Source organism: Schistocerca nitens, chromosome 1, assembly GCF_023898315.1.
Source record: "Schistocerca nitens isolate TAMUIC-IGC-003100 chromosome 1, iqSchNite1.1, whole genome shotgun sequence".
NCBI classification, from domain to species: domain Eukaryota; kingdom Metazoa; phylum Arthropoda; class Insecta; order Orthoptera; family Acrididae; genus Schistocerca; species Schistocerca nitens.
Window position 1 is genome coordinate 264,144,823 of NC_064614.1, and position 26,237 is coordinate 264,171,059.

The 26,237-nt window shown below is 40.5% G+C and overlaps 1 protein-coding gene and 2 non-coding genes across 3 annotated transcripts in view; 1 reads left to right on the forward strand and 2 right to left on the reverse strand.

Annotated features, from left to right (window-relative positions):
- LOC126247713 (transferrin) overlaps positions 1 to 26,237 on the reverse strand; it is a 192,617-nt gene that overhangs the window by 6,373 nt on the left and 160,007 nt on the right. The window contains exons 8-12 of the mRNA XM_049948504.1: positions 13,182 to 13,339; positions 10,976 to 11,222; positions 10,732 to 10,883; positions 4,768 to 4,917; positions 4,486 to 4,593 (exon numbers count right to left, since the gene is read on the reverse strand). Of these exons, the coding sequence (XP_049804461.1) occupies positions 4,486 to 4,593; positions 4,768 to 4,917; positions 10,732 to 10,883; positions 10,976 to 11,222; positions 13,182 to 13,339 (815 nt within the window). The remainder of the gene's footprint in view (positions 1 to 4,485; positions 4,594 to 4,767; positions 4,918 to 10,731; positions 10,884 to 10,975; positions 11,223 to 13,181; positions 13,340 to 26,237) is intronic.
- On the reverse strand, positions 16,512 to 16,586 carry Trnat-ugu (transfer RNA threonine (anticodon UGU)). Its single transcript has one exon. It is a non-coding gene; the product is annotated as a tRNA-Thr (tRNA).
- Positions 17,629 to 17,703, forward strand: Trnat-ugu (transfer RNA threonine (anticodon UGU)). The gene has a single exon. It is a non-coding gene; the product is annotated as a tRNA-Thr (tRNA).

Below are 26,237 nucleotides of genomic sequence, written 5' to 3' on the forward strand. Positions count from 1 at the left end.
GCCAGATGACAAATGTGTCATCCACATAATGGAAAATTCATGTGAGTATCCAATTGGACATACCTCAAAGGTCAATGGTCTTCTCTTCAAATTTCTGACCAATAAGCTCTAGTAACTCTCGTAAAGGCACCCTGGTGAATAACAAAACAACGTTGAAACTCACCAGAAAATGTGAGTCTTTAACCCTGAAGTGTTGAGGCATTTTACAAAATCCACAGAATTGCTGATGTGATGAGGACATTTACTCTCATAAGAGGTTAGCCTTTCCATCAGGTATTTTGCCAGCAAGTATGTAGGTTTGTTTCGCATTCTCGTTGTCTTCCAGTGTCCCTTAAAAAAAGGGGGGGGCACATTTGTGTCAACTAACTGTAAAGAATCTACTTGACCTTTCATTACTGAGCCCCATTACGTGTTTCACTCTGCTTTCAGTATACTTACATGGTGGTGTACATTTTACGTAAATTTTGTGCCGTATTTCATGTGCATAATTAGTCACATTTTATAGTATGTACCACACCACTGGCATTTTTTAACACATAATTTTGCTAAAACTGGAATCTGGAAGTTAAAAATTGAAAACTTGAGCTATAAACATTAGTGAAATGATGTTGCCATGTAACAAAAATGGGTCTGTGACTCCAGTGTTTCATGGAAAGAAACACAGATATTCACCAGGCAAATTTTGTTATAATTGTCAAAGAAAATTCAACTGAGGAAACTAAAAATCTAACCAATTATGAAACAAAATTGCTTGCCAGTGAAATGTTTAGTATTGCCAAATATGCACACTTGAAAGTAAAAGTGAAAGCACTATTCCAGCTTTACAGCTGGTAGTTCCCTGTTCAGGGAGGAGAGAGGGGTAGTTTGGGGAAAGTAAAAGGGAAGGGCAGCTGACTCAGAGCCCAGGATGAGTGGGACCCAGCTGCTGTGAGGATGAGGGTAAACGAAGACCTTTGCTTCCATTTGTTCTCACAATAGGCGAGTGACCTGCCTTCCTTTTTAACCTTTCACAACCCAACCCTTCCTCCTCCCTGAAGAATGAACTAATAGTTCTGAAAGCTAGGACAGTGTTTCTTTTTTTACTTAGATATTTTTTTATTGGCAGTACTAAACTTTTGTCTCTTGAGAGTTCAGTACTGACCAGAAATTCTGTCTCAATTTATCTAAAATTGTTACTTTTTTCCCTGGTTAAACACTGTGTTCATTCATCCAGAATGAAGATTCTCATCTGACAATACAAAGACTATTCAGAAGTTAAGTTCCATTTTCAGTTTCTATGCCAAGTGGGTAACAATAGCAAGTGTGTGTAGCATCTACACCAGCTATGGGATTCATCAGCAGTTAAGAGACAAAAGTGCTACAAAGGAAATGACATTGACATTTGATAATTGGTTGTGATAGTATTCAACAAAATTGGTACCTCCATAGCATATGATGTTCTTATGGAATAATTTTCTGGAGCAGTGCACATAAAGCAAATAAATTGTTCATTCAGCAGAAGTGAGCAGTAAGAATATTGTGTGTTGTGGCAACATCCCTCTGTGCTGACTTCACAACCCGTGGCAAGACAAGAAAGGTAGCTGCCTATGAAACCTGGTTGTTAGAGGTGGCAAGATGAATTTCCTCAGGCTGTGGCCCAGCACTGAACTGCATTGGTCACTTACATGACCGAAGGTGAGGCATTGTCACTACGAAGCTGGGTAGAGCCACTATAAATGCTCACTACTCAGGCTCTAGCAGTACCTTGTCTTCAACTACTCCTGACCCCCAAGACAGGCTGCTTGCAACTGTCGGTCCCATGTGGGCCAGTCAGCTTCATCTACATCTATCCACAACATCTGCTAGCTGTTGGTCTATGGGCTGCTGGCAGACACGACAATATCAGAGCATGAGCCTGTGCCACTGGGAAGTGCCCATTTCCAGGACAACTTTGTACAGTCTCTGGGTGTTTGTGGGGGTCCTGGGTTCAGAGCTTGCACACCAGCAGTCTGTGTGTCTGACTGTTCACCTGAGTGGCCACCTGCCCAGCACATATTCGTGCTGAATGCCTGATGTCTGTCTCACGTATGCAAGACCATACCAGCCACTATCACTTCATTAAGAAAGTGCTCCTGCCCAGCGTTCTCATGCCGCAAGGCCGAGCATGCCATCATGTGCTATGCTGAGCTAGTGGCTGTTGCCTGGGTGTCTTCACACACTACTGAGTCAGTGCCATCAGCCTCTGCATGGCCATCTTACTGAATAAAGAACTGTATTGCTAACTGAGCTCTTTAATTCCAAGACCACTGGGGAGTTGGTAATACTGACATGCACACATCACTCTAAAACAACCATTGTGGCATTAATGGTATTTGCACTTCTGATGCCATTATATGTGCTAAGTAGGTAACTGCACTTTTGCAGAGTCTTATTTTAGGATCTAGGTATTCTTATATTTGCTTCTCAATACATTCAAATCAAATCAAATCAATATTGTGTTTTAGTGACAATTAAAATCAGTTTCTGCTGAGTTATGATAACAATAACAATACCAGGTAAAAAATTTAAAAATAAATAATTTTCTTGTAGACTTTTCCTTCTTGTCTAGGATACATAGAGTAGTTATGCACTCTGCTGCAAAGATACCCAGCAAGCTCCCATCTAACAAAAAGCAAGATACTGGAATCTCAATAGATCCGAAAGAAAATGGAAATTAAAAAAAAAATCATCATTAGCCACTCTTTCTACAAATTATCTGAATATCTAGAGTCAAAGATTGTAAAGTTATGTTAACTACATGTCAAGTAGCAGTCTTCATTGTAAAGCTGAAGGACTAGTAGTGTGCAGGATGGTTTTATGGTTTTATCAGTCAACACAGGTCTGGACAAGGCAAGCAGAGCTTTACTAATAAAGCAGTTTTATCAAAACAACAACACTAGTACTGCTGCTCTTTGTGAGTATAGATGCATTAAAGGAATATTGAGAGGTTCTCTTTCTGCACTGGGATTGAAGAACACAATTCAGAAGTTTGAATAAACTGTTGATTTGGGAATTGTTCATGGGAGAGACTGATGGCCAACTGCACCACAAATTGTTGAAGAAGTTACTGTTGCCATGGCTGAGAATGCTGGATACAATGTATGACCTTCATGACAGTTAAACATTCCACTCTCTATTGTTCGAAAACTGCTGTTAATAACTGTGAAATGGTATCTCCAGAGCAGTTCCAGGCTGTCGCCAGAGCAGATAGTTGTCACATTGAGCAATGTTTGTAACCTGGAATGTAAACACGGTATGCAGTTAACAAATGTAACTCTCTCTTGTACAAATTAAAATGTGTTTCTTTCATTGGTTTATTCATTATTTCTCTTCTACATGTACTTAAAATGTTTCCACAAAGTTTCATTGTCCTATGATCACTCATTTTTTGTGGGCACCCTCTCAAACAGTGAAGTTTAATTTTAACCACCCTATACTATAAACAGCCAAGTAGCAGTGTTCTTTGTAAAGTTGCAAAAATAGTAATGCTATATAAACAGCACTCAGTATTTGTAGATATAATAATTGTTTCCTTTGAAGAGTACTACTGGAATCAAGTAAATATTAAGCTACCAATAATATACAAGGAGTAGCTATGTAACATATGTGAGGGGGCAGCAAGTTTTTCAAAGGAGCAGCTTTTCTTCCAAATTTAACTGGTGTAAACATGAATATTGATAGTTTATTGTTAATACAGTATGAATATTAAGTTGCCTTTTATTAATTTATACTTTGTCTCACTGAATATCTCTGAAGGTTCTCCTTCTTGATGGGATGTATGTACCACATTGAGTTAATGAATGCATGCAGTTTATGAACACAAAGTCTATTCCCCATCAAATTTGTGAAGCTTATTGTAAACACACAATGACTATGTTACTGATATGGAAATGGTTGTGAAGTTCAGTAAAGGAAGGAACAATGTGAATGAGGAGGAATAGTTTTGGGTGGCCACCTCTGAGCATTTTCTACAACTTAATTGTAATTCGGAAGCTCCTTTGCGATGTATTTCTATACAATCAAGATCGATGTTGCAGAGCATGCTCCAGCCATCCACATACACACTTATTGTGTCACAGTACATAAACCATATGGCTCAATTACTTACTGGTGACATGTCATTTGTTGCAGATGTAGATGATGAGAGGTGTTTGTAACATTTCTGTGCCTTTGTGAGGCTCAGAAAATTCAGCAAAGTTGCAGCTTGGTACACAACTATGGGGAGGGGGCCATTTACTAGATCCAATGGTACCTGGACAATAACAATATCTGTGCCAAGTTAAAAGGAAACTGACGGACTGGGGCTAGCCTTAAATATAAACTTGTGACCATAAGGTGTCACCTTTCCTGGGAAAAAATACTGCCAAAATGAAAAGTAGCCTTAAAGATATGTCACCTAAAGTGTCAACTGATTTTTTTGTGTTATTTGTCTAACATAATGATTAATATTTTTTTCAGACAACTCACCTGTATTTCTCATGATTGTGTCAATTGTTACGAAAGCGACATCACCTTTCTGAGAAGCCAAACAATGGAAAGCACCAGTCTCTCCATCAAACATTTTCTTCTCTCTCTCTAAACAAGAAAATATATTACTAAATAGTGTTTTCTGTTTGTTTATTCACATTACAAATTACTTGCCTACAGCTACTGAGAATATCCGCATAAGGTCATGGTTACACCATTATGCTTTCTACATGTTTTTATGGGCAAGCAAGTAATTGGTAATCAAATAATATGAAGTCATACCTGAGGGGCACAATGATTTGAAAGCCACTTCAGAAGTATTTACTCCACTGACACATATGTCAGAAAAGAACATTCCAACTGCTCTAGAGAAAGGACAAGCAGCAGGGAGGTTGCCTTTCCTTAACAGGGTTATTAATGCCGAATTCCATCCTGAAACATGACATTTTTAAATGCTGATGACATATGTACGACATTTTCAAAACTAGAATCACTACCTACCCCACACACACACACACACACACACACACACACACACACACAAACCACCAGCTCATTAATCTATATGTTGCACTGTTGATTTAATACTCATCTAATTATGAACAGCTGGCTGGGGTGGCTGAGCGGTTCTAGGTGCTACAGTCTGGAACCGCGCGACCGCTACGGTTGCAGGTTCGAATCCTGCCTTGGGCATGGATGTGTGTGATGTTCTTAGGTTAGTTAGGTTTAAGTAGTTCTAAGTTCTAGGGGACTGATGACCATAGAAGTTAAGTCCCATAGTGCTCAGAGTCATTTTTTGAATTATGAACATTAATACAGTACAACATTTCCAGCTGTCTTATAGTTTCTTATTTGGTTTTGTTTTACTTGTTTTGCCAACCGCAGAGTCATTGGTAATGATTCTTTTTTTATATTACTGAATTACTTAGTTTCTCACCCAGCTGGGTTTTCAATTCTAAGTACCAAACACTACATAACAACATTCCAGAAACAAATATCTAAGCACTTACTACTAATTAGTAGTAATTATGAGGCTATTAAAAGATAGTGAGTTTCAATAAGTTCTATTGTATTAATAAAATGTACTACATAACTACAATCAAGTCACAAATACTGTTCTGATATTCACTTTGTGTGAATCATATTTTGGGGAATCCATGAGAGATCCATGGAGAGCTGCATCAAACCAGTCTCAGGACTGAAGACCACAACAACAACATGAGAGAAGTCTCTGAGGTGTAAAGAGTCGTCACAAATGTACATTTTATTTAAATCTAACTTAACTTTTTGAAATATTATAGTTTTATATTTCTATTAATTATATTTATAATTGAATGTATTAATTTTAAAAGCCCCTGTGAAGATACTCTTCAAAGGAACAGGAATTGTTACACAGAAAGTTCTTTAATTCACTCAAACTCCAAAGCATTTACATTTAATATTTCTGATAGGTTATTGAATACATGTCTATCATTTCTTCGAGGTGAGATAGAAACTTCCTGCACTATTGCATCTCTAATTATTAACAGTTTTAGTCTGCTGTGTTGACTGAGATGTGCTATGGATTGGATCAGCAGCTGAACCATCCTCTGATATTTCAGCTTCATTCAAAATGTTTATTGTCTTATATTTTTATTAGTTCTCTTATCCACTAAAGAACATTATGCATAAAACATTGCACAGATCAGTTGTTTATATACATACATACAGATAAAGGCTGAGAACTTAAATTTCTATGTGTACATTTTAAATTGCAAATCATGCCTATTTATACAATATACCTCATACATTTTAATATTCTTCAGTGGAGTAAAAGCAATGGTACTGTTAATATGAATTTGGAAAATCTTTAAAGGTTTTTACGTTTTTGGGAACTACACTCTCAAAAAGTTATGTACCATGAAGAAGTTAGGCAAATTGGTCACAAAGTGATATTCGTATCTATGGAAAATGCAAACTGTAAACTTTAGTGGCTGATAGATGAATGAGTGACGCAGCAGCACAATTTCACTGTGCAAATGGCAAGGACAGTAAAAAAGGGGACACGTTGAAACCAGGATATAAAATTCCGTGTACTCAGTTGGACAGTAACTATGCCTCACAGATGTGTACATGAATAATATATGCAGACGTCAGAATTTGAGAGAGAACATGTAGCTGGGCTCAAAGAATCCTGTTGGAGTAATCAGTGAATTACTCAACATTTTAATAGGAGCGTCCGCCCCCATTAGCTGAGTGGTCAGCGCAGTGGAATGCCATGCCAAGGGACCCGGGTTTGATTCCTGGCTGGGGCAGGAGATTTTCTCTGCTCACGGACTGGGTGTTGTGTTGTCCTCATCATAATTTCATCCCCATCTCCGACACACAAGTCGCCCAACGTGGCATTGAATGCAATAAGTACTTGCCCTCAGCAGACGAACTTCCCTGCATGTGGGACACCTGGCCCACAATGCCGTATGCTCGTTTCCATGTTAATAGGAGCAATGCCACTATTCAGTGATATTGGCAGGAATGGGTGAACCATGACCACCACAGCATCAAGAAGGAAGTGGTTGACCTAGAGAAATGACAGAATGTGAGGCCCAAGTAATTGCCAAAGAGGCACTCAGAGCCCCGGATTCATCATTATCGTCAATATGATGTGCACCTGGTGCTTCATTGCTCACAAGGACCATTAATAGGCAGCTAACAGAAAGGGGGCTGAGCTCACGGTGCCCCTTGCACTGATTACCATTTACTCCTGTATATGAACATGCCCATTTGCAGTGGTATCTGCTGCATTCAGCCTGGAATCTCAGCGATGAATCCTGCTTTGAAATGAGCCCAAATGTCTAGTGAAGATGCACCTGGAGACGCCCCAGGCAGATGTGGGATATCAACCCGTGTCTAGAGGTGCCCCAGACAGAGATGGGATACTAACCTGACTGTCACCCGCCACTGCCTGACAGCCAGTAGTGATGGTCTGGAATGCCATTTCATAGCAGGACCCCTTTGGTTGTAATACACAGCACCAGGTAGACAATATTCTATGCACTCTTTTGTTGCCCTTCATGGCAAATCACCCTTGGCCTACATTTCAGCAAGATAATGCCTGCCATCAAATGGTGGCAGTTTTTGCTGCTTATCTTCATGATTGCCAAAACCTACCTTGGCCAGCAAGGTCACCTGATTTCTCCCCAGTTGGGAACATTTGGAGCATTGTGGGCAGGGCCGTCCAGCCATCTTGAGATTTTGATGATCTAACACCCCCATCAGATATACACTATGTGATCAAAAGTATCCAGGCACCTGGCTGAAAATGACTTACAAGTTCGTGATGCCCTCCATCGGTAATGCTGGAATTCAATACGGTTTTGGCCCACCCATAGCCTTGATGACAGGTTCCGCTCTCCCAGGCATACATTCCATCAGGTGCTGGAAGGGTTCTTGGGGAATGGCAGCCCATTATTCATGGAGTGCTGCACTAAGGAGAGGTATCGATGTCAGTCAGTGAGGGGTCTGGCATGAAGTCAGCATTCCAAAACATCCCAAAGGCGTTCTATAGAATTCAAGACAGGTCCCTGTCCAGGCCAGTCCATTACAGGGATGATAATGTCATGTACCCACTCTGCCACAGGCTGTGCATTATGAACGGTGCTCGATCGTGTTGAAAGATGCAGTCGCCATCCTCGAATTGCTCTTCAACAGTGGGGAGCAAGAAGGTGCTTAAAACATCTATGTAGGCCTGTGCTGTGATAGTGTCATGCATAACAACAAGGGGTGCAAGCCCCCTCCATGAAAAACATGACCACACCATAACACCACCACCTCCAAATTTTACTGTTGGCACTACACACGCTGGCAGATGACGTTCACCAGGCATTCGCCATACCCACACCCTGCCATCCGATCGCCACATTGTGTACCGTGATTTGCCACTCCTAACAACATTTTTCCATTGTTCAAGTGTCCAATGTTTACACTCCTTACACCAAACAAGGTGTTGTTTAGCATTTACCAGAGTGATGTCTGGCTTATGAGCAGCCGCTCGACCATGAAATCCAAGTTTTCTCACCTCCCCCCTAACTGTCATAGTACTTGCAGTGGATCCTGATGCAGTTTGGAATTCCTGTGTGATGGTCTGGATAGACGTCTGGCTATTACACATTACGACCCTCTCCAACTGCCAGTGGTCTCTGTCAGTCAACAGACGAGATCGGCTTGTACACTTTTGTGCTGTACATGTCCCTTCATGTTTCTACTTCACTATCGCACCAGAAACAGTGGATGTAGGGATGTTTAGGAGTGTGGAAATCTCAGGTACAGATGCATGACACAAATGGCACCCAATCACCTTACCATGTTCGAAGTCCGTGAGTCCCGTGGAGCACCCCATTCTGCTAACTCACGATGTCTAATGACTACTGAGGTTGCTTATATGGAGTACCAGGCAGTAGGTGGCAGCAAAATGCACCCAATAAGAAAAACATATGTTTTTGGGGGTGCCTGGATACTTTTGATCACATTGTGTAATTTTGCACGATATCCCTCAGGAGGACATCGAACAACTCTTTCAATTAAAGTGAAGCTGAATAACTGCTTCCATAAGAGCCAGAAGTAGATCAATGCATTACTGACTTGTTCAGTTTGTGAAGCTTTATCTCTTGCACAAATCATTCAATTTTTCTAATTATCATTTCTGCTTTTTGAATGTGCTGCAACTGCTTTTGTGTTTTCCCGGAACGTGACCTCATATTTAAGGTGAGAATGAAAGTGGGCACATTGTGCATTCTTTACTGTTTTTGCTCTTCAGCAGGATTTTAGTGAGCAAAGATGGTAGAAGATTTTGCTTTCAGATATTCAGTATGTATATTGTGTTACAATCTTATCCCTAAAAATTTTGTTTCTGCACTATTACCAACTGGTTTACCAGTGATAGAGATGAATTTGAAATAAATCAGTAGTTTGCATCTTATCATTGAAGCCTTTGTTACACTGACTCTCAAATACTGCTGTTACCTGGTTTCTCTGGACTTATACTTGTTTTTGGAACTGTGTTGATCGCGTGTCACATAAGGCAGTTTTTTGTATCAGGCTATGATACAAAACTATCTCACTATTGGATTATTCAATGCAACTGCCAGCACACAGTTGAAATGTTCACTACAAAAATTATTATTTGCAGTTGCATACAGAATAGGAATTAAGGGTAGGTCAAACTGATCCTTTCCAAGTTTATACAAAATTTTTATGAAAACACCAAATTTTGTAAATTGAAATATGTCATTGACACAGAGACATAAATGGAAAAAGTGAGGTAATATAACTGAAAATATGAATGGTTTAGAACAAAAAGAAAAAAATTGTAGGCAGTGGGTCATTATTGAACCCTTATACTGTTTTAGTGTTTAGAATGGAGGATTTCCACAGTTACGTGACAAGTAGCAATGTTGATTGCAAGCAAGTCTCTGTTCCTATGTTGTGATAAATATAAATATGATCATGAAGATATTAAGATATTATTAATGGATAATTGCTCCTACTTTATATAACTGAGGATGTAACAATAGTTTTCCATAGTAGTGTCTCTGATACTCTCTCTTTAAAAAAGTACCAGGAAGCACAAATGCATCCAACGATAGTTAATTATTAATGCTGTTTTTGACAGTTGATGCTCTTTATTAACGTATGCCTGACTCATTCCACATTCTTGAAAGATTTCTTTCATTATAAAGGCCACAAAACATGAGGAATAAATGAATAACTATTGCCATTACTATGTTTAAAGCTTACTGAATGATCCAGCAGTAGGAAACTGAGAATTGAAGAAGTGAAATTTGGCTATTAACAAAATTCCTGGAGGTGGATACAGTTACATATGTCCAGTGGAGAGGTGTTAAAAAACTCAATGCCTGTATGATCATACTGCAGAATCTGAATTTGTTCAGGGTGCAACTGTATGGTAGACTATGACCTGACTTGGACCTTTTCTTCTTGCAGAAAATGTTAACAGATAGGATATCCAAGCACACTGCAAACAAAACAGTGCAGTCATAAGAGCACAGTTTGCAAAATTTAGTGGTCTGGGTTCACTCACAATTAAGCTCTGGTAGGAAGTTTGATTATGTCCTACACTCTAAAGCACAATGAAAGTTTCATCCCACAATTCTTTGATTCCTAGGACAAGTTCTATTTCCTCAATTCATCTGTTCATACAGTAGCAAACATAACTACTATTTTCTTTTATTACAATACCATGACACTTACCAACACCATCAAATTTTGTGAAACATGCTTTCTTTCCTTTTAACATGGTCATGTTTTTTATTTTGGAATCTCTTCGTACTACTGCAGCCATCCTGTACAAGTCCACAAGACTGTCTGTGTACTCAAAGATCAGTGGTTTTAATCCGTACTTCCTAAAAAGGTAAAAAAAAAATGCAAATTATTTAGAACATGCAGAGTGAAAAAACGTACTTCCTGTCATAATATAATGAATTATTAGTTTTACTTCACAGCTGAAGTAAGTAGTTCTGGTCCAATAACAACCACTTCAGAAGTTTTCTGATGAACAGCTTTCATGCAATCCTCAGTTGAACTTTTTTCTGTACAATCAATGTCAGGTTCAATTCCATATGCTTTAGCAGCTTGTTTTAGCCAGCTACATTTCGAATATTCTTTGTCTGATTTTGTGCAGATTCGTATAACCCGGAGTGGATCACAATGTGTCATAGTATTAGCACTTTCAAATCCAGGAGCTGTAAGAAAAAATAAACATACAAGTTATATTTTTCCAGTAAATTTAATTTTAAAATTTGTCAATTTTACCTTATTACATCAAAAGTTATCTAACACTAAATAAGAAAGTAAAAAATGAAGTTGAACCCTGTGTAGAAAAAAGTAATACAATTGCTTAAACAAACACAAGCAAAGCAGAGGTAATAGAAAACAGAAAATCAAAAGAAGGTAACAGGCACAATAAGTTGTTCTGCTGGGGAAAAAAAAAAACCATTCTGTTACAAACAACGTAAAGAGTGTGAAGTGATAACAGAGACTGAAGATTTATGTTGCAAAGAAGTAATAATAATTTGCATGGAAAGAAATGGTAGGTGAAGGAGGGACTGATGCAAAAGAAAGAAAAAGCAGCCATCTCTCTCACACTTTTTATTGATCAGTACCTTAATATGAACATCTCATTAAGAGGTTTAACATGGGCAATGTGGAAAATATGAGCCAATTCACTACAAAGATTTTTTGGCAACACTGAATGGTTTTGAGTTTATGGAAGGCTATTCAGCTGTTCATACTTCTCAACAAACTGTAGGAAAATACTATTGCAGCAGTCTTAAGGATATCATTAATGAATACAAAAGTAAGAAATAAGGGATATGTTGGAAATTAGTGGGTCTTCAAACAGTTTAAATGTCAGAATACTGTTGAATTTTGAAACACCAGATTATAATAAACTATACAAACAAAAACCTCACATTGGCATGTGCAGATGTATTTTTAGGATTGCTTTGCAAAAAGTGAACCGATAATTCACCACAAAATTATCTGTGATGAAACATGAATTTAATTTGTGTTGAGTACAAACAACAGTCCAGGTTCTTCCTATATTGTAGTTCACCTTACAGTATAAAAAAAGCATAAATATTTTCTCTGCATGAAAGTTTTTATTTCTGGTGTCATTCATGTAGTGCAAGAACAACAATCTCATCATCACAAGTTTCCTTCTAAACTAAAAATCTGGCTACTCAAAAATCTGTTATTTTTATTTTTAAAGTTATTGTACACCTCTGAATTTGTCTCAAACCCGAAAGTAATAGGAATAATGAAATAGGAAATACAAAACAAACTGTGGAAAATCCAACATGGAATAGCTACAATGTGAAAAGGATGTATTGCTACTCACCACCTAGATGAGGTACTGTGTGTCAGACAGGCACAATGAAAAAGACAGCTAGATATTTTGTAGCTGTCGGACTAAGTTCTTCGTCAGACAAAGATGAAACAAAAACACACACATCACACAAGCACTACTCCCACACAAATGGCCACTATTGTCTCTGGCCAACTGAGACTGGGTCAGAGGCAAGTAGTGATCTTTTCTGGGGTAAGTAATGGAGGTACAGAAGCAGGGAAGTATAATGGGATAGGGCCAGGGGAAGGTGCTAGTGCTGCCTGTGGCAGAGTGCAGGATTGTGGTGGAGACAAGACAGCAGCTGTGAGGTACAGCATAGGGAAGCTGTGCTGTGGGGGCCAGGAGGAGGGGGGGGGGGACAAAGGGAGAGAAAAGATGCAAAGAAGGGGAAAGGTCTATGCACAGGTGCACTGGCGAGATAGAAAGCGTGAGTATGCCCACAGTGAGGGCAGAGAAGGGGCTAGGCATGTGGAAGACAGGATGGACTCGTGAAGTTTCAGGCCTTGGAGGCTTTGGGAAGGGTAAGTTGTAGTGAGAGTTCCCACCTCCCCATACTTCAGACAAGCTGGTGTTGGTGGGAACTATACAGATGGCAAAAGGCTTTGAAGCATTTGAAGTCAAGCACATGCATTGGGTGGCATGCTTAGCAACTCAGTGTCTCTTGGCCACAGTTCAGTGGTGGCCATTCATGCAGACAGGCAGCTTATTAATTGTGATGCTGCAGTGTAGTTGAAGTTAAATTACTTGAACACATAGCTGCTTTCACAGGTTAATGTTTTAGCCTCTCCAATACCTTGACTGAGATATCCTTCTGGTGACATGACAGCTGGAAGCTGCACTGGAGTCTGCTGTACAACATTCAGCAAATGATGTATGGCCCATATCCAATGTACAACAGGGTCTGCTTGTGCTACTTCAGTTATCATCCTCTGAACACGAGCTGCCACCTGGCTGTCAAAGACATATTTTGAGATATCAGCATATTATTTAAAAAACTTTTTAATGTATGGTACAACAGTTTTTTACCAAAGATTGTACAGAACCCACCATAATAATTTTCAATCACTTGCACACACATATAAAATGTGAGATAATCACTTATGGAAATATATTCAGACAAATAAAACTTAAATTAAAATGTAGTCTTTGAAACCCCACAAACTATTTCTGATGCTATTAGTGTAGGGATTTATTAATTTTTTTATAATTATTTGAAACTAAGGACACTATTAATATTAAACTCACACAGGAAATCACATTTTATTTTACTTAATACATGTACTTATTCTACTCATTCCTTTGTATATTTGTGATGCTAGGATGTGTAATGAGCCAAGATAAAAATTATAAAGTGTAACATGAAGGAACTTCATTACATGCATTACAAGGACTGTTGCGAACAAAAGTTCCTGAAAAGCACAATAAAAAATAAGGAAAAACTGAAGAAGAAAAACTTCATTTCTTTTAGGTGCCTATGGCGGGTTTCTGGTAGAAAAGGGGCCTGTTTTGATCCATATCTGGAATAAAGTGTAATGAGTATCTCATATGGTTCAGTGGCCTTTACTCTGTCAAGCCTCTTCAACTGTTTTTCAATTATATGTACATTTATGAAACCTTGTACACATGATTTTGGTCCAATGACTGATTTTTAAAACTCTACCATCTGGTGAGCAAGATGTATGAGACAGGCGAAATTCCCTCAGACTTCAAGAAGAATATAATTCCAATCCCAAAGAAAGCAGGTGTTGACAGATGTGAAAATTACCGAATTATCAGTTTAATAAGCCACAGCTGCAAAATACTAACACGAATTCTTTACAGACGAATGGAAAAACTGGTAGAAGCCAACCTCGGGGAAGATCAGTTTGGATTCCGTAGAAATGTTGGAACACGTGAGGCAATACTGACCATACGCCTTATCTTAGAAGAAAGATTAAGGAAAGGCAAACCTACGTTTCTAGCATTTGTAGACTTAGAGAAAGCTTTTGACAATGGTGACTGGAATACTCTCTTTCAAATTCTAAAGGTGGCAGGGGTAAAATACAGGGAGCGAAAGACTATTTACAATTTGTACAGAAACCAGAACGCAGTTATAAGAGTCGATGGGCATGAAAGGGAAGCAGTGGTTGAGAAGGGAGTGAGACAGGGTTGTAGCCTCTCCCCGATGCTATTCAATCTGTATATTGAGCAAGCAGTAAAGGAAACAAAAGAAAAATTCGAAGTAGGTATTAAAATCCATGGAGAAGAAATAAAAACTTGGAGGTTCGCCGATGACATTGTAATTCTGTCCGAAGCAGCAAAGGACTTGGAAGAGCAGTTGAACGGAATGGATAGTGTCTTGAAGGGAGGATATAAGATGAACATCAACAAAAGCAAAACGAGGATAATGGAATGTAGTCGAATTAAGTCGGGTGATGCTGAGGGAAATAGATTAGGAAATGAGACACTTAAAGTAGTAAAGGTGTTTTGCTATTTGGGGAGCAAAATAACTGATGATGGTCGAAGTAGAGAGGATATCAAATGTAGACTGGCAATGGCAAGAAAAGCGTTTCTGAAGAAGAGAAATTTGTTAACATCGAGTATTGATTTAAGTGTTAGGAAGTCGTTTCTGAAAGTATTTGTATGGAGTGTAGCCATGTATGGAAGTGAAACATGGACGATAAATAGTGTAGATAAGAAGAGAATAGAAGCTTCCAAAATGTAGTGCTACAGAAGAATGCTGAAGATTAGATGGGTAGATCACATAACTAATGAGGAGGTATTGAATAAAATTGGGGAGAAGAGGAGTTTGTGGCACAACTTGACTAGAAGAAGGGATCAGTTGGTAGGACGTGTTCTGAGGCATCAAGGGATCACCAATTTAGTACTGGAGGGCAGCGTGGAGGGTAAAAATCGTAGAGGGAGACCAAGAGATGAATACACTAAGCAGATTCAGAAGGATGTAGGCTGCAGTAGGCACTGGGGGATGAAGAAGCTTGCACAGGATAGAGTAGCATGGAGAGCTGCATCAAACCATTCTCAGGACTGAAGACCACAACAACAACAACAACAACAACAACGATTGATTTTACAGGAGGTTTTACATAATCCAATAGATTCAACCATTATTTTGAATTCAATAACTGTGACAAAAAAGGCTGATTTGTGCTTACATTGCTTGAGAATTTGGACTATGTTGAATCTGCTATGCATGTCTTTCTAGAGAATAGCAACTTCCCAATATTTTTATTCAATGGTGTTGCATCTTTCTGACCTGTCATTGACTTCCTCCACACAAAGTTACATAGCATGTGGCCTACAATACTTCTGAGTTCATGACTTAGCTCCTCCAAATTTGAATCCCCATAATTAAATGTTTGCTGTTCAGGTAGTTTTTGATACTTGTTAAGGAGAAATATGTTGTTACCTTTCCTGTTCACTGATTACTTCACAACTGTAGAAAATAATTCTCAGAAAATGCATTCAGTTCAGTGCCAAAAAAATCTTTGTTCCAGGATCCCCTTCTAAAACTACCCTATTAACTGGCAGACTGAACCCTTTATGTGTCAATATGGTATTATTGGAGAAATAATGTATCATTTTATCCAAACGTTCTGTAAAATGTTCCATCAGTTCCACTTGATGAAGATGAACACCAGGAAGATCCAATCACTACTTTTGGCTCACCTTTGGTGCTTACCTTCATTCATATTATCTCATTCTCGCACTCTATATACATTTCATTTGACATTACTGAATTTTTCATGGCAGTAAAAGTGCACTAGATTTCTCTTCTATGAACTACAAATTTATTATCACCACTAATAAGTGATAATAACTCTGATCATAATCATGGCTGTGGTGATGGTAGTGGTGGTGGTAGTGTCGGTGGTGGTGGTGGTAGTGATGGGATTGTTAGGGTACACTACATTGGGGCCTTAGCCAAACATATGTGACAGGCTGATCACTGGATTAAAACATAATGAGCCAGCCTTTAGCAAAACATTTAAAACCTCCAACCTGCGAGCTTAGGCTGCAGTCCAGGTAACTGACAAAACATTTAGGCTTTGAAATGATAATTAAATGGACACCCTAGCTGCAAACAGGCATTGATGTACTTCATTGGGGACATGTTGAAAATGTGTGCCACGACCGGGACTCGAACCCGGGATCTCCTGCTTACATGGCAGACGCTCTATCCATCTGAGCCACCGCGGGCACAGAGGATAGTGCGTCTGCAGGGACCTATCCCTTGCACATTCCCCGTGAGATCCACATTCCCAACATGTCCACACCACTACATTCGTAGTGCGCCAACTAGATGTTTGCCCGTCATACTCATTACTCGTGGCAGATTAATCTACCAAGTCCCGTACGAGTTCGGGCATAGCGTGTGCGTTCACACAAGAAGGTCAGTGGCCGGGAAGCCATATTTTAACTATATATGACGGTAGTATCTGTTCCCGAAAGAACAGTTACCGTGGATGACCATGCAGCTTTACTAGAAATGAAATGATAATTAAATGGACACCCTAGCTGCAAACAGGCGTTGATGTACTTCATTGGGGACATGTTGAAAATGTGTGCCACGAGCGGGACTTGAACCCGGGATCTCCTGCTTACATGGCAGACGCTCTATCCATCTGAGCCACCGCGGGCACAGAGGATAGTGCGTCTGCAGGGACTTATCCCTTGCACGTTACCCGTGAGATCCACATTCCCAACATGTCCACACCACTACATTTGTAGTGCACCAACTAGATGTTTGCCCATCATACTCATTACTCATGGCAGATTAATCTATCAACTCCCGTACGAGTTCGAGCATAGCGTGTGCGTTCGCACAAGGTCAGTGGCCGGGAAGCCATATTTTAACTATATATGACGGTTGTGGCACACATTTTCAACATGTCCCCAATGAAGTACATCAACGCCTGTTTGCAGCTAGGGTGTCCATTTAATTATCATTTCATTTCTAGTAAAGCTGCATGGTCATCCACGGTAACTGTTCTTTCGGGAACAGATACTACCGTCATATACAGTTAAAATATGGCTTCCCGGCCACTGACCTTCTTGTGCGAACGCACATGCTATGCCCGAACTCGTACGGGACTTGGTAGATTAATCTGCCATGAGTAATGAGTATGACGGGCAAACATCTAGTTGGCGCACTACGAATGTAGTGGTGTGGACATGTTGGGAATGTGGATCTCACGGGGAACGTGCAAGGGATAAGTCCCTGCAGACGCACTATCCTCTGTGCCCGCGGTGGCTCAGATGGATAGAGCGTCTGCCATGTAAGCAGGAGATCCCGGGTTCGAGTCCCGGTCGTGGCACACATTTTCAACATGTCCCCAATGAAGTACATCAACACCTGTTTGCAGCTAGGGTGTCCATTTAATTATCATTTCATTTCTAGTAAAGCTGCATGTTCATCCGAGGTAACTGTTCTTTCGGGAACAGATACTACCATCATATATAATTAAAGGCTTTACTCACTGTCAGCTAAAATGGTGGCAGGTCCCAATTTTTATCTGCTTCTGCTGTTTCATCGAGATATAAAATGCACTCAGTTAAATGTGGCATTTAGTGATTTGCACATCACAAGCATCACATCCTGGGGAGGGGCAAGGGGTTTTCTCACCAGAGTATATTACAGGACAATGTCATAGTCTGGGGTTGCTTCATCCCATGCAAGTGACTAGTAAGAACTCCACCACAGTCAGACAGTTAGCTTCACCAACCACAGCTTATTGTGCCTCACTATCAGCCACTCCAACAGCTGGATAGCTCTCAAACGACTGAAAAGGAGATGAAAGCCAGCAGGGGAATGGCACACCGTGTTTCCTGCATGCCTTCACCACCACCTTCCAGAACAGTAATAACTCATAATCACAAGAACCAGTCACAACAGTACAGTGTTCTCAACTTCTCATCCAAAGCACTCATCCCCCCCCCCCCGAATTCCCGAATTATCTGTATTATCCAAGGGTCTAACTTTCAGTCCTAAACCTGCATTTACCATGCTGCTTTGGTGAAGGACCTACTTTCCTTTACATGTAATGTTAACTGGAAATATCACTTTGCAACCCAGTCCCAAAACCTTTCCAAAGCCAAACCCGACATTGAACCCTGCCTTGAACTGTTCCAACCATGATCCCAACTTGATCCACTACCTCAGAATCATCCCTTACAAGCTTTCCAAGAATTCCTCACATCCAGGATGGAATGTAACAATATTATGAAAAGGAAAGTTGCTACTCCCCATATAGCGGAGATGCTGAGTCACAGATTGGCACAACAAAAAGACTGTCACAAATAAAATTTTAGGCCATTAAAGCCTTTGTCAACAATAGATAAACACACACACACACACACACACACACACACACACACACACACACACACAGTTGCCTGAGACAGCTGTCGTGTGTGAGAGTTGCGTTTGCGTTTGCATTTGCGCGCGTGTGTGTGTGTGTGTGTGTGTGTGTGTGTGTGTGTGTGTGTGTGTGTGTGTGTGATCTATTGTTGACAAATGCCTTAATGGCCGAAAGCTTTATTTGTGACACACTTTTTGTTGTGCCAATCTGCCACTCAGCATCTCAGCTATATGGTGAGTAGCAACTTTCCTTTTCATTATATTGTGACATAAAGCATTCCTCAGGTCCCTACAACATGCCCCTAACCCATCCTCTGCAGAACTCCAGGCTCTACATTTCCTAAAAGTTGATGACACCATCATTATCCTCCCAGCAGACAAATGATCTACCACTGTGGTTCTTAACTGACAGGAGTATGTTAGTGAAGGTCTACGCCAGCCGTCTAACACACCTGCGTACAGCATCTGCCATCAAGATCCCATCCCTGTGATTCACACTGACCTGCAGTTCATTGTAACAACTTCAGGCTCCTCACAAGGACTTACACATCAATCCATAGAACTTCTTACCTCACCCAAACCATGCACCCCCACCTTTTACCCCCTTCCTAAGATCCACAAACCCAATCATCCTGGCTGTCCTATAGTTGCTGGCTTCAAAGCACCTACCGAACGTATATCTGGCTTAGTTGAGCAACACCTGCAATCCACAGTACAAAAACTTCCCTCCTGCATTAAAGATATCAACTACATCCTAGATCATCTGAAATCGATGCCCATCCCACTTCCACCACACTCCTTGTTTGTGACCATTGACGCCATCTCCTTCTATACCAACATCCCCCATTGACATGGTCGGTCTGCTACTGAACATTTCCTCAGTCAATGCCCACCTGATTCCAAACCTTTGACAGCATTCTTGCTCACCTTAATCAACTTTATACTTACCAACAATTACTTCTTCCCCCCATGAACCATGGACCTTGCCGTTGGTGGGGAGGCTTGCGTGCCTCAGCGATACAGATAGCCGTACCGTAGGTACAACCACAACGGAGGGGTATCTGTTGAGAGGCCAGACAAACGTGTGGTTCCTGAAGAGGGGCAGCAGCCTTTTCAGTAGTTGCAAGGGCAACAGTCTGGATGATTGACTGATCTGGCCTTGTAACACGAACCAAAACGGCCTTGCTGTGCTGGTACTGCGAATGGCTGAAAGCAAGGGGAAACTAAGGCCGTAATTTTTCCCGAGGGCATGCAGCTTTACTGTATGATTAAATGATGATGGCGTCCTCTTGGGTAAAATATTCCGGAGGTAAAATAGTCCCCCATTCGGATCTCCGGGCGGGGACTACTCAAGAGGATGTCGTTATCAGGAGAAAGAAAACTGGCGTTCTACGGATCGGAGCGTGGAATGTCAGATCCCTTAATCGGGCAGGTAGGTTAGAAAATTTGAAAAGGGAAATGGATAGGTTAAAGTTAGATATAGTGGGAATTAGTGAAGTTCGGTGGCAGGAGGAACAAGACTTCTGGTCAGGTGACTACAGGGTTATAAACACAAAGTCAAATAGGGGTAATGCAGGAGTAGGTTTAATAATGAATAGGAAAATAGGAACGTGGGTAAGCTACTACAAACAGCTTAGTGAACGCATTATTGTGGCAAAGATAGATACGAAGCCCACAACTACTACAGTAGTACAAGTTTATATGCCAACTAGCTCTGCAGATGACGAAGAAATTGAAGAAATGTATGATGAAATAAAAGAAATTATTCAGATAGTGAAGGGAGACGAAAATTTAATTGTCATGGGTGACTGGAATTCGAATGTGGGAAAAGGGAGAGAAGGAAACGTAGTAGGTGAATATGGATTGGGACTAAGAAATGAAAGAGGAAGCCGCCTGGTAGAATTTTGCACAGAGCACAACTTAATCATAGCTAACACTTGGTTTAAGAATCATGATAGAAGGTTGTATACATGGAAGAACCCTGGAGATACTAAAAGGTATCAGATAGATTATATAATGGTAAGACCGAGATTTAGGAACCAGGTTTTAAATTGTAGGCCATTTCCAGGGGAAGATGTGGACTCTGACCACAATCTATTGGTTATGACCTGTAGATTAAAACTGAAGAAACTGCAAAAAGGTGGGAATTTAAGGAGATGGGACCTGGATAAACCAAAAGAATCAGAGGTTGTAGAGAGTTTCAGGGAGAGCATAAGGGAACAATTGACAGGAATGGGGGAAAGAAATACAGTAGAAGAAGAATGGATAGCTTTGAGGGATGAAGTAGTGAAGGCAGCAGAGGATCAAGTAGGTAAAAAGACGAGGGCTAGTAGAAATCCTTGGGTAACAGAAGACATATTGAATTTAATTGATGAAAGGAGAAAATATAAAAATGCAGTAAATGAAGCAGGCAAAAAGGAATACAAACGTCTCAAAAATGAGATCGACAGGAAGTGCAAAATGACTAAGCAGGGATTGCTAGAGGACAAATGTAAGGATGTAGAGGCTTATCTCACTAGGGGTAAGATAGATACTGCCTACAGGAAAATTAAAGAGACCTTTGCAGATAAGAGAACCACTTGTATGAACATCAAGAGCTCAGATGGAAACCCAGTTCTAAGCAAAGAAGGGAAAGCAGGAAGGTGGAAGGAGTATATAGAGGGTCTAAACAAGGGCGATGTACTTGAGGACAATATTATGGAAATGGAAGAGGAAGTAGATGAAGATGAAATGGGAGATACGATACTGCGTGAAGAGTTTGACAGAGCACTGAAAGACCTGAGTCGGAACAAGGCCCCTGGAGTAGACAACATTCCATTGGAACTACTGACGGCCTTGGGAGAGCCAGTCCTGACAAAACTCTACCATCTGGTGAGCAAGATGTATGAAACACGTGAAATACCCTCAGACTTCAAGAAGAATATAATAATTCCAATCCCAAAGAAAGCAGGTGTTGACAGATGTGAGAATTACCGAACAATCAGTTTAATAAGCCACAGCTGCAAAATACTAACACGAATTCTTTAGACGAATGGAAAAACTAGTAGAAGCCGACCTCGGGGAAGATCAGTTTGGATTCCGTAGAAATACTGGAACACGTGAGGCAATACTGACCTTACGACGTATCTTAGAAGAAAGATTAAGGAAAGGCAAACCTACGTTTCTAGCATTTTTAGACTTAGAGAAAGCTTTTGACAATGTTGACTGGAATACTCTCTTTCAAATTCTAAAGGTGGCAGGGGTAAAATACAGGGAGCGAAAGGCTATTTACAATTTGTACAGAAACCAGATGGCAGTTATAAGAGTCGAGGGACATGAAAGGGAAGCAGTGGTTGGGAAGGGAGTGAGACAGGGTTGTAGTCTCTCCCCGATGTTATTCAATCTGTATATTGAGCAAGCAGTGAAGGAAACAAAAGAAAAATTCGGAGTAGGTATTAAAATCCATGGAGAAGAAATAAAAACTTTGAGGTTCGCCGATGACATTGTATTTCTGTCAGAGACAGCAAAGGACTTGGAAGAGCAGTTGAACGGAATGGATGGTGTCTTGAAGGGAGGATATAAGATGAACATCAACAAAAGCAAAACGAGGATAGTGGAATGTAGTCGAATTAAGTCGGGTGATGTTGAGGGTATTAGATTAGGAAATGAGACACTTAAAGTAGTAAAGGTGTTTTGCTATTTGGGGAGCAAAATAACTGATGATGGTCGAAGTAGAGAGGATATAAAATGTAGACTGGCAATGGCAAGGAAAGCGTTTCTGAAAAAGAGAAATTTGTTAACATTGAGTATAGATTTAAGTGTCAGGAAGTCATTTCTGAAAGTATTTGTATGGAGTGTAGCCATGAATGGAAGTGAAACATGGACGGTAAATAGTTTGGACAAGAAGAGAATAGAAGCTTTCGAAATGTGGTGCTACAGAAGAATGCTGAAGATTAGATGGGTAGATCACATAACTAATGAGGAGGTACTGAATAGGATTGGGGAGAAGAGGAGTTTGTGGCACAACTTGACCAGAAGAAGGGATCGGTTGGTAAGACATGTTCTAAGGCATCAAGGGATCACCAATTTAGTATTGGAGGGCAGCGTGGAGGGTAAAAGTCGTAGGGGGAGACCAAGAGATGAATACACTAAGCAGATTCAGAAGGATGTAGGTTGCAGTAAGTACTGGGAGATGAAGAAGCTTGCACAGGATAGAGTAGCATGGAGAGCTGCATCAAACCAGTCTCAGGACTGAAGACCACAACAACAACAACAACAATTACTTCACTTTTGAGGGGCAGACATACAAACAGATCAGGGGTATGGTCATGGGAACCAGTATGGCTCCTTCCTATACCAACCTTTTTGTGTCACTTGGAGAGGGCTTTCCTGGGATCCAGAAGTCTTCAGCCCCTGGTTTGGTACACATTGATGACATCTTTGCCTGATGGGCTCATTGTGAGGCTGACCTATTAAAATTTCTGGAATCTTTAAATACCTTCTCCCAGTTAAATTCCATATGGCCCTATTTCGAATCCCATGCCAATTTCCTTGATGTTGATATCATCCTCCCCGAAGGCCAGCTCCACATTTCCGTTCACATGAAACCAACTAACAAACAACAGTATTTACATTTTGACAGTTGCCATCCTTTCCATATCACATTTCCCCTCCCATACAGCCTTGACATTTGAGGTAAACTTATCTGTTCAGATGCAGATTCTTTACAGCAGTGTACCACCACTCTCACTGTAGCCTTCAATGGATGTAATTATCCCAACAGGGTAGTTCAAAAGCAGATTTCCCGGGTCATCACATCCAATCCTGGTACTGCTGATCCCTCCAAAAAACAACTTTGGAGCACATCACTTGTCACCCACTATTATCCTGGTCTTGAATGTATTAATCAGCTACTTCAACAAGGCCATGACTTTCTAAAGTCATGCCCTGAAATGAGATGCATTTTGTATGAAATTTTGTCCACCACACCTAGAATAACTTATCGTCACCTTCCCAATCTCCACAATATCATTGTCAGACCCTATGTTCCTTCCGCACCCATCGCCCTACCCCATGGCTTCTACCCCTGTGACCATCCCCGCTGCAAGGCTTACCCTACCACCACCTATTCCAGTCCTGTAACTGGCAAAACATATACTATCAAAGAGAGAACCATCTGTGAAATGAAACGTCATATACTTGCTGTTATGTAAACACTTTTTGACTTCCAACATTGGCATGACTACCACCCAATTCCCCCCCCCCCCCCCCCCCATGAACCATGGACCTTGCCGTTGGTGGGGGGGGCTTGCGTGCCTCAGCGATACAGATGGCCGTACCGTAGGTGCAACCACAACGGAGGGGTATCTGTTGAGAGGCCACACAAACATGTACTTCCTGAAGAGGGGCAGCAGCCTTTTCAGTAGTTGCAGGGGCAACAGTCTGGATGATTGACTGATCTGGCCTTGTAACACTAACCAAAACGGCCTTGCTGTGCTGGTACTGCGAACGGCTGAAAGCAAGGGGAAACTACAGCCACAATTTTTCCCGAGGTCATGCAGCTTTACTGTATGGTTAAATGATGATGGCGTCTTCTTGGGTAAAATATTTTGGAGGTAAAATAGTCCCCCATTCGGATCTCCAGGCGGGGACTACTCAAGAGGACGTCATCATGAGGAGAAAGAAAACTGACGTTCTATGGATCGGAGCGTGGAATGTCAGAACCCTTAATCGGTCAGGTAGGTTAGAAAATTTAAAAAGGGAAATGGATAGGTTAAAGTTAGATATAGTGGGAATTAGTGAAGTTCGGTGGCAGGAGGAACAAGACTTTTGGTCAGGTGAATACAGGGTTACAAATACAAAATCAAATAGGGGTAATGCAGGAGTAGGTTTAATAATGAATAAAACAATAGGAGTGCAGGTAAGCTACTTCAAACAGCATAGTGAATGCATTATTGTGGCCAAGATAGACACGAAGACCATGCCTACTACAGTAGTACAAGTTTATATGGCAACTAGCTCTGCAAATGATGAAGAGATTGATGAAATGTATGATGAGATAAAAGAAATTATTCAGGTAGTGAAGGGAGATGAAAATTTAATATTCATTGGTGACTGGAATTCGAGAGTAGGAAAAGGGAGAGAAGGAAACATAGTAGGTGAATATGGATTGGGGGTAAGAAATGAAAGAGGAAGCCGTCTGGTAGAATTTTGCACAGAGCATTATTTAGTCATAGCTAACACTTGGTTCAAGAATCACAAAAGTAGGTTGTATACATGGAAGAATCCTGGAGATACTAGAAGGTATCAGATAGCTTATGTAATAGTAAGACAGAGATTTAGGAACCAGGTTTTAAACTGTAAGACATTTCCAGGGGCAGATGTGGACTCAGACCATAATCTATTGGTCATGAACTGTAGATGAAAACTGAAGAAACTGCATAAAGGTGGGAATTTAAGGAGATGGGACCTGGATAAACTGACTAAACCAGAGGTTGTACAGAGTTTCAGAGAGAGCATAAGGGAACAATTGACAGGAATGGGGGAAAGAAATGCAATAGAAGAAGAATGGGTAGCTCTGAGGGATGAAGTAGTGAAGGTAGCAGAGGATCAAGTAGGTAAAAAGATGAGGGCTAGTAGAAATCCTTGGGTAACAGAAGACATATTGAATTTAATTGATGAAAGGAGAAAATATAAAAATGCCATAAATGAAGCAGGCAAAAAGGAATACAAACATCTCAAAAATGAGATCGACAGGAAGTGCAAAATGGCTAAGCAGGGATGGCTACAGGACAAATGTACGGATGTAGAGGCTTATCTTACTAGGGGTAAGATAGATAATGCCTACAGGAATATTAAAGAGACCTTTGGAGAAAAGAGAACCACTTGTATGAATATCAAGAGCTCAGATGGAAACCCAGTAGTAAGCAAAGAAGGGAAAGCAGAAAGGTGGAAGGAGTATATAGAGGGTCTATACAAGGGCGATGCTCTTGAGGACAATATTGTAGAAATGGAAGAGAATGTAGATGAAGATGAAAAAGGAGATATGATACTGCGTGAAGAGTTTGACAGAGCACTGAAATATCTAAGTCTGAACAAGTAGACAACATCACATTAGAACTAATGACAGCCTTGGGAGAGCCAGGACTAACAAAACTCTACCATTTAGTGAGCAAGATGTATGATACAGGCGAAAAACCCTCAGACTTCAAGAAGAATATAATAAATCCAAACCCAAAGCAAGCAGGTGTTGACAGATATGAAAATTACCGAATTATCAGTTTAATAAGTCACAGCTGCAAAATACTAACACAAATTGATTACAGATGAATGGAAAAACTGGTAGAAGCCAACCTCGGGGAAGATCAGTTTGGATTCCACAGAAATGTTGGAACAAGTGAGGCAATACTGACCTTACAACTTATCTTAGAAGAAAGATTAAGAAAAGGTAAACCAACATTTCTAGCATTTGTAGACTTAGAGAAAGCTTTTGACAATGTTGACTGGAATGCT